At 52.9% G+C, this 14,423-nt stretch overlaps 1 protein-coding gene across 4 annotated transcripts in view; it reads left to right on the plus strand.

Annotated features, from left to right (window-relative positions):
* Window positions 1–520: 520 nt before the first annotated feature.
* The window catches only part of CASTOR1 (cytosolic arginine sensor for mTORC1 subunit 1), a 45,770-nt gene continuing 31,867 nt past the window's right edge, over window positions 521–14,423 (plus strand). The window contains exons 1-2 of one of the 4 annotated variants that reach the window (XM_084648684.1): window positions 521–540; window positions 2,847–2,917. In XM_084648684.1, coding sequence (XP_084504810.1) covers window positions 2,893–2,917 — 25 coding nt within the window. In that variant the 5' untranslated portion in view covers window positions 521–540; window positions 2,847–2,892. Of the gene's footprint in view, window positions 541–828; window positions 1,081–2,846; window positions 2,918–10,912; window positions 11,102–14,423 lie in introns of those variants that run through there. The other 3 variants (XM_084648686.1, XM_084648683.1, XM_084648685.1) reach the window with 3 other exon arrangements.

The following is a 14,423-nucleotide window of genomic DNA, read 5'->3' on the forward strand; positions in this document are numbered from 1 at the left end:
AAACTAAAATTTCATACAATGACTTGTTTATACTGCTCTATAGACTGTACACTGGAATGTAAGTAGAGTATTTATATTCCCATTGATTTATTTTATAATGATATGGTTAAATGAGAAAGCAAGCAATTTTTCAGTAATAGTGTGGCTGTGACACGTCTGTATTTTATCTCTGATTTTGTAAGCAAGTAGTTTTTAAGTGAGAAGAAAAGGAGGACTTGTGGCACCTTAGAGACTAGCCAATTTATTTGAGTATAAGCTTCGGTGAGCTACAGCTCACTTCACCTCAGGAAAGCTCATGCTGAAATACATTGGTTAGTCTCTAAGGTGCCCCACGTCCTCCTTTTCTTTTTGCGAATACAGACTAACAGGGCTGCTCCTCTGAAATCTGGTCATCTGTGTGGAGCCCATTAGAGCAGGAGTCGGCCCAGGGTGCAGGCATAATACTGCACATTTAAAGGGGAAAAGGAGGCTGCTCTCCAGTCCCCCAGAGCTGAGCTTCAGCCACTGCGGCAGCCGGCATGTTGGAACTGCAAGCTGAAAGTACACTTTATTGCGCCTGTCTGGCGGCTCAGGCGGCCGGGCTGCAGGGAGCAGGAGAGGAAGGAGCGCGGGGCTCGGGGCAGTGGCTCTGGGAGCCTGCGGGTCGGGTCTGCGTCGGGCGGGCATTAGGAAGCGGCGGGTTCCGGGCTCCCCGAGTCCGGGTCCGGGTCCGGGTCGGGAACAGGCGTGGCGCTCGTTTGGGAGTGGCTGCTGGCTACGGCGCTGGGCGCCAGTTTCCAGCGCCCGGGCTCAGCCCCAGACCCCCTGGGCCGGAGCCGGGCCGGTCCCGCGGGCGGCGCGGCGCGCAGCTGGGCGCGGCCCCGGGTCGGGGGAGGATCCGGGCCCCGGGCTCCTCCCGGCGGGGCGGCCCGTTTATAGCCGCGCGGAGAGGCGGCCTCCCCCGCGCCCGCTCCGGAGCGGCTCCGCCATGGACCTGCAGATCCTGGAGCACCGCGTGCGGGTGCTGAGCCTCGCCCGCCGCGGCCTCTGGCTCTACACCCACCCGCTCCTCAAGCTGCTACTGCTGCCCCGCCGCAGCAGGTACCGGGCCGGGGGCTGCGCTGCGCTGCGCTGCCCCGCGCGGGGGTCGGAGGGGCGGCCGGGCGGCCGGGCTGGGGCGGCTGATGGAGAGCCCGTGCCCCGGGCTCGGCTCTCGCTCCCTTCCCAAGCGGCAGCGTCCCTGGGCGTGGGCAGAGGCCTCTGGGCGGCGGGGCTGTGAGAGCCCTTGGTCTGCGGCACGTGGTGGGCTCAGGGGGAGGGGGAGATGCTGGCGTGGAGAGGGGTCGGGGGGTTGGTTAATTTGGGGTGGCAAGCAGGGCGCCCCCAGTGAGTCAGGACATGGGGCGAGATGGAGACCCTCAATCCTCCCTCTGGGTGCCCCGTGCCCTCTTTCTGATTGTGGTGGGAGCGAGCTAATTGCGGGATCCCGGGTGGATGAGCGTTAGCTAGATGGGGGCCAGGATTGAGGTGGGCAGGCATCGATAGTGGGTCGGGTTGGGGCAGTTTACAGGAGGATGGCTGCCTTGCTTGCAGGGTGAGGTGGGATGCAGTGCCCAGCAGCCTGGATGTGCGGAGTTCCTTGCTTTGGTAGGCTGCTTCTATGATAAGCTGAAACTGGGCCAGGGTGAAGGGAGTCCTGGCTTCCTTTAAGATGGAGACTATGAAATTTCAGACATTTTCTTTCTCCCACATTCCCAGGGTAGGCACACATGTTAGAAGTGTGAGTATGAGAAGCTTTTTTTGGTCTCCTAATACAAGGTGCTTTTACAACTATGCACACTCTTGTGCTCGATCGCTCTTTGCACGTTCTTGTTCACAGGCTGGTGCTCTGGAACTTCGCGTAATGAGTACTGATGTAAATAGAACTTTAACCTGTGCAAAAATGCATAGCCTCTTTGGAAGCTGGTAGGCTGTGCGTGCCAGACACACTTACCTAAGACTTTCACACACAATCATGGATAAGTCCGCTTTGTGCTCACTCCAAGTTGGGTCTATTGCTCACTCCTAACACAAGTGAATGTTGGCAGTGGGCAGCTGTTTGCTGCCACGCTTGTTGCTTCTCTGGCTTGCATCAAACTTCCTTGTGATTCAGCAGCTGGGGAAATTTCCCTGTCCTGATATGCCTACAAAACCCAGGTCCATCTTTTGCGTATCTGTGAATGAAATTGCCCCAGGCTCAGAGAGCCCTGGCTCCCTTCATGAGAACACTTAACTCTGCTGCTGCTTGTCTTCTCTTCACTGAGAAGTGTGCTTCTGAATTCAGGTGTGCTCTTTAAAACCATTCCCTCTCACCCCAAGTCCACCGAAGCATCCCAGCTGCCCCTGGATGTGGTGCTCTCTGTGGGCATTGCTGTTTGCCAGAGATCAGTCAAGTCACGTTAGTTACAGCCATGTCTGACCCTGATTCTTGCTAGAACAGTGCTAATGCTTCCAAGTCCTGCTGTAGATAATAATGAGGAGGGGTTTATAAAGACATGCTATAGCCTGGATCTCCCTCCTCAAAGACTGGATGCATCTTTATCAAAGCCAGTAATCTTGCAGTACTAAACCTGATGGGATGGAAGGAAACTGAGATCCTGTCTAAGCGCTGTTGTGAAACACGATGTTTCTAATCCTGTTGGGCTACTGCTGTGTAGTATAGACGGCTCCTTCCAGTTTGCAGCAGGGAAATGGTGGGCAAGGCATACAGGTCCATGGAAAAGTACCTTAATTATCCTCACCTGAGAGGAATTGCTTGGCCTGTGGCAAGTGAACCAGGACTGCAGAATCTTTCAGTGTGCGCATTACATGCAATTATGTGTTGGTAGGTGCAAATTCTTCAGCTTGACGGAGACTCCCGAGGACTACACCCTTATGCTGGATGAAGAAGGCTTTAAAGGTATGGTGTAATCACTCTCTCATGCTAAGGCTGTAATTCATGGAGACACAATGCTTTCCCCCAGCTCTGGCATTCGCATGCTTCCTGTTTCATTGCCATTCAAATGATGTTCAGGCCCATTGTTTCTCTTTGCTGCTTTGAAAACCCTACATAAGAGGGCAACTGCAGGACGCGGGGCAGATTTTTCTGTAGAGCCCCATTTCTGTCGCTGGCTGTGGGCTTAGTGTACGGGTCTGTCAGTATAATGTGTTTGCCTCGGTCCATGTTACGAATGCTCATGTCGATGTGCATTGGGGGCCCGGTAGCTGTCTGTACGTGTTAATACTGGATGACGGCTTGTTAGCGTTTTGCGTGCTAGGTGCGCTTTGCTATTTAAAGAGGAAATGCAAATATCAATCAGCTTTAGTGTAGTGAGCGTGAATGCCCCTCATCACCTGGGTATGTGAGGGTGGGGCTTTTCCACATCGGGTGGGGTTCTACTTCTGGAGATGTGGCTCCTGCTCAGCACCTTCCCAGCCTGCGGGGTGCTGCTGATGTCACGTTCACCATGGGACCTTGCCCGCTGGCCTAGAGGGGCCGGGGACGTGCTATGAGGTGGTCGTGCCGAGCGTACTTCTGTAGACAAGAAGGTGCAGCAACTTAATGCTTTACAGAGGGTGCAGTGTACAGCAGGGATGCCGGAACGGGGGTGGGGGGGGATAGGCCTGTCCTGTCCACTTTTTGTCATGGGCCCAGCCTCCTGCCCCTCCTCTTCCCCCCGAGGCCCTGCCCCAGAGCCAGGCTGGAAGTTGGTGCCTGGCCTGCGTAAGAGCAGCCCAGGCAGCTGTGGGGAGCCATGGACCCTCCACCTGCCTGCGGTGGGGGTCATGAGAGCAGCCCTTGGCTCATGTCCCTGCTCCCTAGGTCCCCCCACGCAGGGCAGGTAGAGGGTTCATGGCTCCCTGGTGGCTCTTACCATGGCCTGCCTGTGGTGTTTTGGCCCCTGAGGCCCTGCCCACACCGGAAGTTGGAGCCGGGTTGGGGTAAGAGCCATGTAGGCAGCTGTGGGGAGACACAGAACCTCCCCCTGCCCTGGGCGGGGGACCCCTGGGGACAGGGACACTGCCAGGGTCTGCTCCCAGACCCTCCCACCCCAGGCAGGTGGAGGGGCCTGTCCTTCCTGGCCCAGCTCCAGCTTCCGCTTGGCTGGGGGGGCAGGGCCTCACGGGGGTGGGGAGGGCTTCATTGCTCCTCCACTTTTAGGAAGAATCCATCACCCTGGCATACAGCAGAACTCGAGTGAAAATAATCTCTGGTTGCTTGAGTTGTTGCTGCTTGTAGACTTTTGCTAAGACTTACTTACTATTCCAAATTCCTACAGCATAATGAAACAATATAGATAAGGCTGGAAGAGTATGTATTGTTTCTTTAAAACTGTAGCATTAAGCCAGGGAAGCAGTGTTCCCTCTAATTTTTCCTGCCCATGTGCAGAATGAATTTTGTTATGTGCACCAATATGGAGGTGTCGTGTGACACATCACCTCTATATTGGTGCACATAACAAAATTTCATGTGGTGGGAGTGGGGCCAAGGGGATCGGAGCGTGGGACGGGGGCTCGGCTGGGGCAGAAGATTGGGGTGTGGGGGGGTGAGGGCTCTGGTTGGGGGTGCGGGCTCTGGGGTGGGGCTCAGCGGGGCCGGCGGCCGGGACGAGCCACTCAGCCCGCTGACGGTCTGGAGTCCTGGCCCTGTCCACACAGAGCGTGTACCTACCTTCTCCCTGGTTCTAGCCCGTTCTCTTCCTCTCTCTGCACTGAGATGGGGGTGGGAGTGCACAGGGCTGGGGGTGAAGGAGCAGGTTGGGGTGCAGGGTCTGGCCAGGAGCTAGAATGAGGGAGGGGGTCAGGGTTGGGGCAGGAGGTTTGGGTGTGGAGCACTTACCTGGGCAGCTCCCATTTGGTGCGAGGGGTGCAGGTAGGAATGGGGGGGGGTGCAGGAGCTCCCATTTGGTGCTCACAGTGGGGGTGAGACTGTGGGGGGTGCTAGAGTCAGGGCATGGGGTGTGGGGGGGCTGGGTATGTGTGAGGAGGGTGCAGGGGTGAGGGCAGGGGGCTGGGGGGTTCAGGGGTCAGGGCAGAGGGCTGGGGGTGTGGGCTGGGGTTGTGGGGGTGCTCCCAGCCCCCATGCCCTGAGTGGCTCATGGCGGGGGCTGGAGGGGATATGCCCTGATTCCACCCCCTTCCCCAAGGTCCCAGGAGCAGAGAGCGCGCTACAGCTCCGCTTTTACCTCTCCCGCTGGTAGCAAAGCTGATCGGCCACAGGGAGGGGGAGAAGGAGGGGCAGGAACCCAGCACGCTGGGGGAAGAGGCGGGGGGAGGGGGAAGCTTGCCTGCCCTGCAAGGAGAGTGGGTGGGTGGAAAAGAGTGGGCCGGGCAGGATTTTTAGTGGCACGCTGCTGTCTGCCCGGGTCCAGCAGACAGTAGCGTGCCATTAAAAATTGGCTCGCGTGCCGTAGGTTGCCGACCCCTGGCTTAGAGGGAATTTAGCAGGCAGGAGGTGAGTTCAGGGAGTCTTCAATGAAGCAGAGAGACGACAGATTTAGGGGTAATACCTTCTTCCTTGTACTAACCGTTCTATCTGAAAGTAAATGGTGGTGGTTCTGTACCTTTGATGCCAGACAGGCTGCATAAAATAAATGAACAAGGTGCAGTTTGAAGCTGTATCCATGGAGTCTCTCATTTGGTTTAATCATAGACTCCTAGAAGATCAGGGTTGGAAGAGACCTCAGGAGGTCATCTAGTCCTGCTCGAAGCAGGACCAATTCCCAGTTAAATCATCCCAGCCAGGGCTTTGTCAAGCCTGACCTTAAAAACCTCTAAGGAAGGAGATTCTACCACCTCCCTAGGTAACGCATTCCAGTGTTTCACCACCCTCATAGTGAAAAAGTTTTTCCTAAGATACAATCTAAACCTCCCCCCCCGGCAACTTGAGACCATTACTCCTCGTTCTGTCATCTGCTACCATTGAGAACAGTCTAGAGCCATCCTCTTTGGAACCCCCTTTCAGGTAGTTGAAAGCAGCTATCAAATCCCCCCTCATTCTTTTCTTCTGCAGACTAAACAATCCCAGCTCCCTCAGCCTCTCCAAATAAGTCATGTGTTCTAGACCCCTAATCATTTTTGTTGCCCTTCGCTGGACTCTCTCCAATTTATCCACATCCTTCTTGTAGTGTGGGGCCTAAAACTGGACACAGTACTCCAGATGAGGCCTCACCAATGTCGAACAGAGGGGAACGATCACGTCCCTCGATCTGCTCGCTATGCCCCTACTTATACATCCCAAAATGCCATTGGCCTTCTTGGCAACAAGGGCACAATGCTGACTCATATCCAGCTTCTCATCCACTGTCACCCCTAGGTCCTTTTCCGCAGAACTGCTGCCTAGCCATTCGGCCCCTAGTCTGTAGCGGTGCATTGGATTCTTCCGTCCTAAGTGCAGGACCCTGCACTTATCCTTATTGAACCTCATCAGATTTCTTTTGGCCCAATCCTCCAATTTGTCTAGGTCCCTCTGTATCCTATCCCTCCCCTCCAGCGTATCTACCACTCCTCCCAGTTTAGTATCATCTGCAAATTTGCTGCGAGTGCAATCCACACCATCCTCCAGATCATTTATGAAGATGTTGAACAAAACCGGCCCCAGGACCGACCCCTGGGGCACTCCACTTGATACCGGCTGCCAACTAGACATGGAGCCATTGATTACTACCCGTTGAGCCTGACAATCTAGCCAGCTTTCTACCCACCTTATAGTGCATTCATCCAGCCCATACTTCCTTAACTTGCTGACAAGAATACTGTGGGAGACCGTGTCAAAAGCTTTGCTAAAGTCAAGAAACAATACATCCACTGCTTTCCCTTCATCCACAGAACCAGTAATCTCATCATAAAAGGCGATTAGATTAGTCAGGCATGACCTTCCCTTGGTGAATCCATGCTGGCTGTTCCTGATCACCTTCCTCTCATGCAAGTGCTTCAGGATTGATTCTTTGAGGACCTGCTCCATGATTTTTCCAGGGACTGAGGTGAGGCAGTTCCCAGGATCCTCCTTCTTCCCTTTTTTAAAGATTGGCACTACATTAGCCTTTTTCCAGTCATCCGGGACTTCCCCGGTTCGCCACGAGTTTTCAAAGATAATGGCCAATGGCTCTGCAATCACAGCCGCCAATTCCTTCAGCACTCTCGGATGCAACTCGTCCGGCCCCATGGACTTGTGCACGTCCAGCTTTTCTAAATAGTCCCTAACCACCTCTTTCTCCACAGAGGGCTGGCCATCTCTTCCGCATTTTGTGATGCCCAGCGCAGCAGTCTGGGAGCTGACCTTGTTAGTGAAAACAGAGGCAAAAAAAGCATTGAGTACATTAGCTTTTTCCACATCCTCTGTCACTAGGTTGCCTCCCTCATTCAGTAAGGGGCCCACACTTTCCTTGGCTTTCTTCTTGTTGCCAACATACCTGAAGAAACCCTTCTTGTTACTCTTAACATCTCTCGCTAGCTGCAGCTCCAGGAGCGATTTGGCCCTCCTGATTTCATTCCTACATGCCCGAGCAATATTTTTATACTCTTCCCTGGTCATATGTCCAACCTTCCACTTCTTGTAAGCTTCTTTATGTTTAAGATCCGCTAGGATTTCACCATTAAGCCAAGCTGGTCGCCTGCCATATTTACTATTCTTTTGACTCATCTGGATGGTTTGTCCCTGTAACCTCAACAGGGATTCCTTGAAATACAGCCAGCTCTCCTGGACTCCTTTCCCCTTCATGTTAGTCCCCCAGGGGATCCTGGCCATCCGTTCCCTGAGGGAGTTGAAGTCTGCTTTCCTGAAGTCCAGGGTCCGTATCCTGCTGCTTACCTTTCTTCCCTGCGTCAGGATCCTGAACTCAACCAACTCATGGTCACTGCCTCCCAGATTCCCATCCACTTTTGCTTCCCCCACTAATTCTACCCAGTTTGTGAGCAGCAGGTCAAGAAAAGCGCCCCCCCAGTTGGCTCCTCTAGCACTTGCGCCAGGAAATTGTTCCCTACACTTTCCAAAAACTTCTTGGATTGTCTATGCACCGCTGTATTGCTCTCCCAGCAGATATCAGGAAAATTAAAGTCACCCATGAGAACCAGGGCATGCGATCTAGTAGCTTCCGTGAGCTGCCGGAAGAAAGCCTCATCAACCTCATCCCCCTGGTCTGGTGGTCTATAGCAGACTCCCACCACTACATCACTCCTGTTGCTCACACTTCTAAACTTAATCCAGAGACACTCAGGTTTTTCTACAGTTTCGTACCAGAGCTCTGAGCAGTCATACTGCTCCCTTACATGCAGTGCTACTCCCCCACCTTTTCTGCCCTGCCTGTCCTTCCTGAACAGTTTATAACTATCCATGACAGTACTCCAGTCATGTGAGTTATCCCACCAAGTCTCTGTTATTCCAATCACGTCATAATTCCTTGACGTCACCAGGACCTCCAGTTCTCCCTGCTTGTTTCCAAGGCTTTGTGCATTCGTATATAAGCACTTGAGATAACCTTGAATTAAATCCTCCCAGCCAGGGCTTTGTCAAGCCTGACCTTAAAAACCTCTAAGGATGGAGATTCCACCACTTCCCTAAGTAACCCATCCCAGTGCTTCACCACCGTCCTAGGGAAATAGTTTTTCCTAATATCCAGCCTAGACCTCCCGCACTGCAATCAATTCGCCATTCAGTACAGGGCTGTCCCTACTCTAACCCAGTAGTTTTCAAACTGCAGGTCGCGATCCAGTACTGGGTCACAGCACGTAAGGCACTGGGTCATGGCGCCTCTGGTCAGCGCAACCAACAGGGCTGTTAAGAGTCCTGTCAGCGGTTCTGCCCAGCTAAGGCAGGCTAGTCCTTCCCTGTTCTAACACCGCGCTGCACCCTGGAAGCAGCCAGCAACAGGTCCAGCTCCTAGGCCGGGGCGGAGCAGCCAGCAACAGGTCCAGCTCTGCACGCTACCCCGCCTCAAGCACCGGCTCTGCACTCCCATTGGCAGTTCCTGGCCATTGGGAGCTCGGGGGGTGGTGCCTGCGGGCAAGAGCCCCTGGGAACCGGACCTGCTGCTGGCCACTTCCGGGGCGTAGCGTGGTCTGTTGTGGCAGGACAGGCAGAAAGCCTGACTTAGCACCCCTGATGACCTGGAGCCACCTGAGGTAACCCCATGCCCCAATCCTCTGCCCCAGCCCTGAGCCCCCCCCAAACCTGGAGCCCCACCTGCACCCCAAACCCCTCATCCTTGCCCCACCCCAGAGCCTGCACCCCCTGCCCTGACCCCCTCCCGCACCCCAACCCCTCATCCTTGCCCCACCCCAGAGCCTGCACCCCCTGCCCTGACCCCCTCCCACACCCCAAGCCCCTGTCCCAGCCCTGAGCCTCCCCAAACCTGGAGCCCCCTCCTGCACCCCAAGTCCCTCATCCCTGGCCTCACCCTGCAGCCCTCACCCCTGCCATAGGCACCGACTTCCCCTCCTTTCCATGGGTGCTTGGCCCCCACTCCACCCCTTCCATGCAGCCCCGCCCCTGCCCTGCCTCTTCCCACCCCTTCCCCAAAGTCCCCACCCCAACTCCGCCCCGTCCCTGCCCCTATTCCAACTCCTTCCCCAAATCCCTGCCCCGGCCCTGCCTCCTCCCCCTCCCTCCTGGAGCGTGCTACCAAACAGCTGTTTGGTGGCCACGGGGCTGGAGGCACTGGGAGGTGGGTGGAGGAGCAGGGACGCAGCACACTCAGGGGAGTGGGAGGAGGAGGTGGGGCAGGGGGTGAGGGAAGCTTGGCTGCCGGTGGGTGCAGAGCACACACTAATTTTTCCCCATGGGTGCTCCAGCCCCAGAGCACCCACAGAGTCAGCGCCTATGACCCCCTGCACCACAACCCTCTGCCCCAGCTCTGAGCCCCTCCCACACCCCAAACCCCTCCTCTCCAGCTCTGTTGGGTAGTAGGCATCAACAATTTTCTTCAGCTGGGTCGCCAAAAAAAAAGTTTAAAAACCACTGCTCTGACCTGATGGGGTTGTTCTGCAGTGCCGAGCCCTTCACTGGCCCTCTGTCTGCGACACATGGGTTCTGTGCTGGTGAAACTAGCTCCAGAAAGAGAAGCTTCCGTTCCTTCTCGGTTAGCATATTATACGAGCAAGCACAAATCCAAATCCCTTTCGTGTACTTTTGTAGGGTTCCCTTGTCTCCCACTCCAAAAAATGGTGGCGGCAGAAGGGAATTCATTCCTATATATGGATTTCTACCTCTCACTCAGTGCTTGTCAGAGGAGTTGGGAAGGGACCGTATTACTGGAATTGTGTGTGCTATATATCTGCACAACTCTCGCCAGGTACATGCATGATGCAGCCTAAAGCTAACCTAGCCCTTTCCTGCACCTGGTGTGCATGTATGCTTGGAGAACGAGGCCTCTGATTTGTGCTTCCCAATCTGGGTCTGTTTCTGACTTCCTACTCCTGCATCTTCCTGTTGCAGGACAGCACAGGCTGGCAGAGACTAAAATGAATGTCTTACCTTGTTGGATCTGGCCCAGGAGGGTCACTGGCCTGGAAGCTGAACTCAAGTTCCCTGCTTCTTTCAGCTGCAGCATGGCACTAGATTGGGTCTGGTGGATCTATCAGTGGCACTGGTCCTTCTATAGTAGCTGAGGGTCGGGTGGTCACTTAGCTTCTAATCCATTACAAGCTGCCCTGTTTCAGAGTAACAGCCGTGTTAGTCTGTATTCGCAAAAAGAAAAGGAGGACTTGTGGCACCTTAGAGCTGCCCTGTGTCGCTCAGGCCAATTTGGAATCTGTCCCTTCAGGGCAGGGGGTGGGAAGTAATTCAGTGAAATCATTTTGGGCTGTGAACACAAAGAGCTTCACAGCCAGATCTCTATTGTGAGTTGTACTGTAACAACCAGTTAGAAGTTAAAAGCTGGTTTTAATGCATTGTTCATTGATACATGTTTATACATAGGACACAATAACCCTGGGGAGGGCAGGAAACGTAGAACAATAGATCTGAGAGCAGCATGCTGGACCCTGCTGAATTGCTCCCTCTTCCTCCTGAGCTGTAACTTCAACAGAGCAAAGCGCCTTGGTGAGGTGATGTAAAGCCAGCACATGCGGACACGGTGAAGAGAGTTGGCAAGAAGCAGAATGCCTGGTAAAGGTCAAACGCTGCACTAGTAGTGTGGAGGCTGCAAAGCTTAAAATCAGCCAAGAAATGTTCAGTTAAAGCTCCCACAGCACTTGGCCCTGTTGACGATTCTGTGAATTTTGTGATCTATTTAACCTAGGCCCTGTCTACAGCAAAGACATTCACACCATTGGAGAACTATGCTGATGTCATCACAGCAGTGGCAGCCCTCAGGGGTCAGATTTCAGAGTAGCAGCCGTGTTAGTCTGTATTCGCAAAGAGAAAAGGAGGACTTGTGGCACCTTAGAGACAAAAATTAGAGCATAAGCTTTCGTGAGCTACAGCTCACTTCATCGGATGCTACAGCTCACTTCATTGGATGCATACTGTGGAAAGTACATAAGATCTTTATATACACACAAACCATGGAAAAAATGGGTGTTTACCACTACAAAAGGTTTTCTTTCCCCCCACACCCTACTCTCCTGCTGGTAATAGCTTATCTAAAGTGATCACTCTCCTTACAAATGTGTATGATAATCAAGGTGGGCCATTTCCAGCACAAATCCAGGGTTTAACAAGAACGTCTGGGGGGGGGAGGAGGGGAGGAAAAAACAAGGGGAAATAGGCTTGAATAGAGACTGGGAGTGGCTAAGTCATTATGCAAGGTAACCTAAGTTAATTGTATCCAATTTGCAAATTAATTCCAATTCAACAGTCTCTCGCTGGAGTCTGGTTTTGAAGTTTTTCGGTTGTAATATCGCAACTTTCATGTCTGTAATCGCCTGACCAGAGAGATTGAAGTGTTCTCCGACTGGTTTATGAATGTTATAATTCTTGACATCTGATTTGTGTCCATTGATTCTTTTATGTAGAGACTGTCCAGTTTGACCAATGTACATGGCAGAGGGGCATTGCTGGCACATGATGGCATATCACATTGGTGGATGTGCAGGTGAACGAGCCTCTGATAGCGTGGCTGATGTGATTAGGCCCTATGATGGTGTCCCCTGAATAGATATGTGGGCACAGTTGGCAACAGGCTTCGTTGCAAGGATAAGTTCCTGGGTTAGTGGTTCTGTTGTGTGCTATGTGGTTGCTGGTGAGTATTTGCTTCAGGTTGCGGGGCTGTCTGTAGGCAAGGACTGGCCTGTCTCCCAAGATTTGTGAGAGTGTTAGGTCATCCTTCAGGATAGGTTGTAGATCCTTAATAATGCATTGGAGGGGTTTTAGTTGGGGGCTGAAGGTGACGGCTAGTGGCGTTCTGTTGTTTTCTTTGTTAGGCCTGTCCTGTAGTAGGTGACTTCTGGGAACTCTTCTGGCTCTATCAATCTGTTTCTTCACTTCTGCAGGTGGGTATTGTAATTGTAAGAATGCTTGATAGAGATCTTGTAGGTGTTTGCCTCTGTCTGAGGGGTTGGAGCAAATGCGGTTGTATCGAAGAGCTTGGCTGTAGACGATGGATCGTGTGGCGTGGTCAGGGTGAAAGCTGGAGGCATGTAGGTAGGAATAGCGCTCAGTAGGTTTCCGGTATAGGGTGGTGTTTATGTGACCATTGTTTATTAGCACTGTAGTTTCCAGGAAGTGGATCTCTTGTGTGGACTGGACCAGGCTGAGGTTGATGGTGGGAAGGAAATTGTTGAAATCATGGTGGAATTCCTCAAGGGCTTCTTTTCCATGGGTCCAGATGATGATGTCATCAATATAGCGCAAGTAGAGTAGGGGCTTTAGGGGACGAGAGCTGAGGAAGCGTTGTTCTAAGTCAGCCATAAAAATGTTGGCATACTGTGGCGCCATGCGGGTACCCACAGCAGTATACATTGTCCCAAGTGTGAAATAGTTGTGAGTGAGGACAAAGTCACAAAGTTCAGCCACCAGGTTAGCCGTGACATTGTCGGGAATAGTGTTCTTGACGGCTTGTAGTCCATCTTTGTGTGGAATGTTGGTGTAGAGGGCTTCTACATCCATAGTGGCCAGGATGGTGTTATCAGGAAGATCACCGATGGATTGTAGTTTCCTCAGGAAGTCAGTGGTGTCTCAAAGGTAGCTGGGAGTGCTGGTAGCGCAGGGCCTGAGGAGGGAGTCTACATTGCCAGACAATCCTGCTGTCAGGGTGCCAATGCCTGAGATGATGGGGAGCCCAGGATTTCCAGGTTTATGGATCAGGGGAGCTCATGTCTTGCAGTTTACACAGGTGACCTGCTGGTGTGAAGTACTGAAGTGACTGTATGACACATACCTGTCACAGGACTGGCATAACTACATCGCTACATAGTAATTCTACTAGTGGGGATTGTCTCAGTGTAGATAAAGCCTGCCCAGTATCACTGAGCTAGGTCTTTAAAAGGAGCTGGAATGGCAAATGCCACATAGGTGCAGTGTGGCCAAGTTGCTGTAACAACCCTTTTGTTTCGGTTGTCAGGGTTTGACCCTGGGACCTTCAATACCAAAACATACACCTCTGGCGCTTGAGATAAAGCCGCTAGAAGTGGATGCCCACGCTCTGCTGGGGTGGGTTATGTAACCCGCAGGAGGGAAGTGTCACTAGAGCCCAGTGTTGTAGACCTGGCCTTCGCTAGTAGCCCTACAGACCTATATCAGTATAACTGCATTGCTCAGGGTGTGAAAAATCCACACCCTGAGCAACATGGTTCTAGTGAAGGCATAACCCCCCGTGGAGAGAGCACTATGTTGACAGGAGAGTTCTGTCACTCGAGCTGTCTCGGGGAGGCGTATTAACTACGCGGACAGGACACAGCACTGTATGTGAAGACCTGTCCAAAGAGTTAATCAGCACCCAAGCCCCGCTCCTTACCCAGGATCAGTAACCAGGATGTCAGTTACCTTGCTTGTTACCTGGCTCAGGAAAGATCACTCTGCATTCACACCCTCCTACACAGCTAGCCTTAAATACAAGGTAACATTATAGCAGAGAAACTGTGGTGAGCTTTTCAATGCCAGATGTTATTACAAAACAAATGCCAGTAATTCCTGTATGTGATGAAAGAGGCTAACGAGGAAATCATAACTGAAGAACCGACTGTCTGCTTTGCCTGGGGAACACAGCTGGTTTTTAGCTTCTCTCATGCCATGTATCACGATGCATTCACCTGCTTTCTTTCTCTCTGGCACCTTTCAGGATTACCTGGGGTGTCTGGGGTAAATCCCTACTACAGCAGGAGGGAGCCCTGTCTGTGCCCATGAGAGGAACTCTCCCCAGCCATTAGCTGCTTGCAACACAGGGCTCTCTGCTCTGGGCTCTGTGAGCCCCACCTTTTCCCTCTGCAGGCTAGCAGTTAGCATACTGTACCTTGTTACTCGAGTGCCTAGTCCCTTCTGGATGCCTGCA

Source organism: Lepidochelys olivacea (assembly GCF_965140295.1).
Source record: "Lepidochelys olivacea isolate rLepOli2 genome assembly, chromosome: 15".
NCBI classification, from domain to species: domain Eukaryota; kingdom Metazoa; phylum Chordata; order Testudines; family Cheloniidae; genus Lepidochelys; species Lepidochelys olivacea.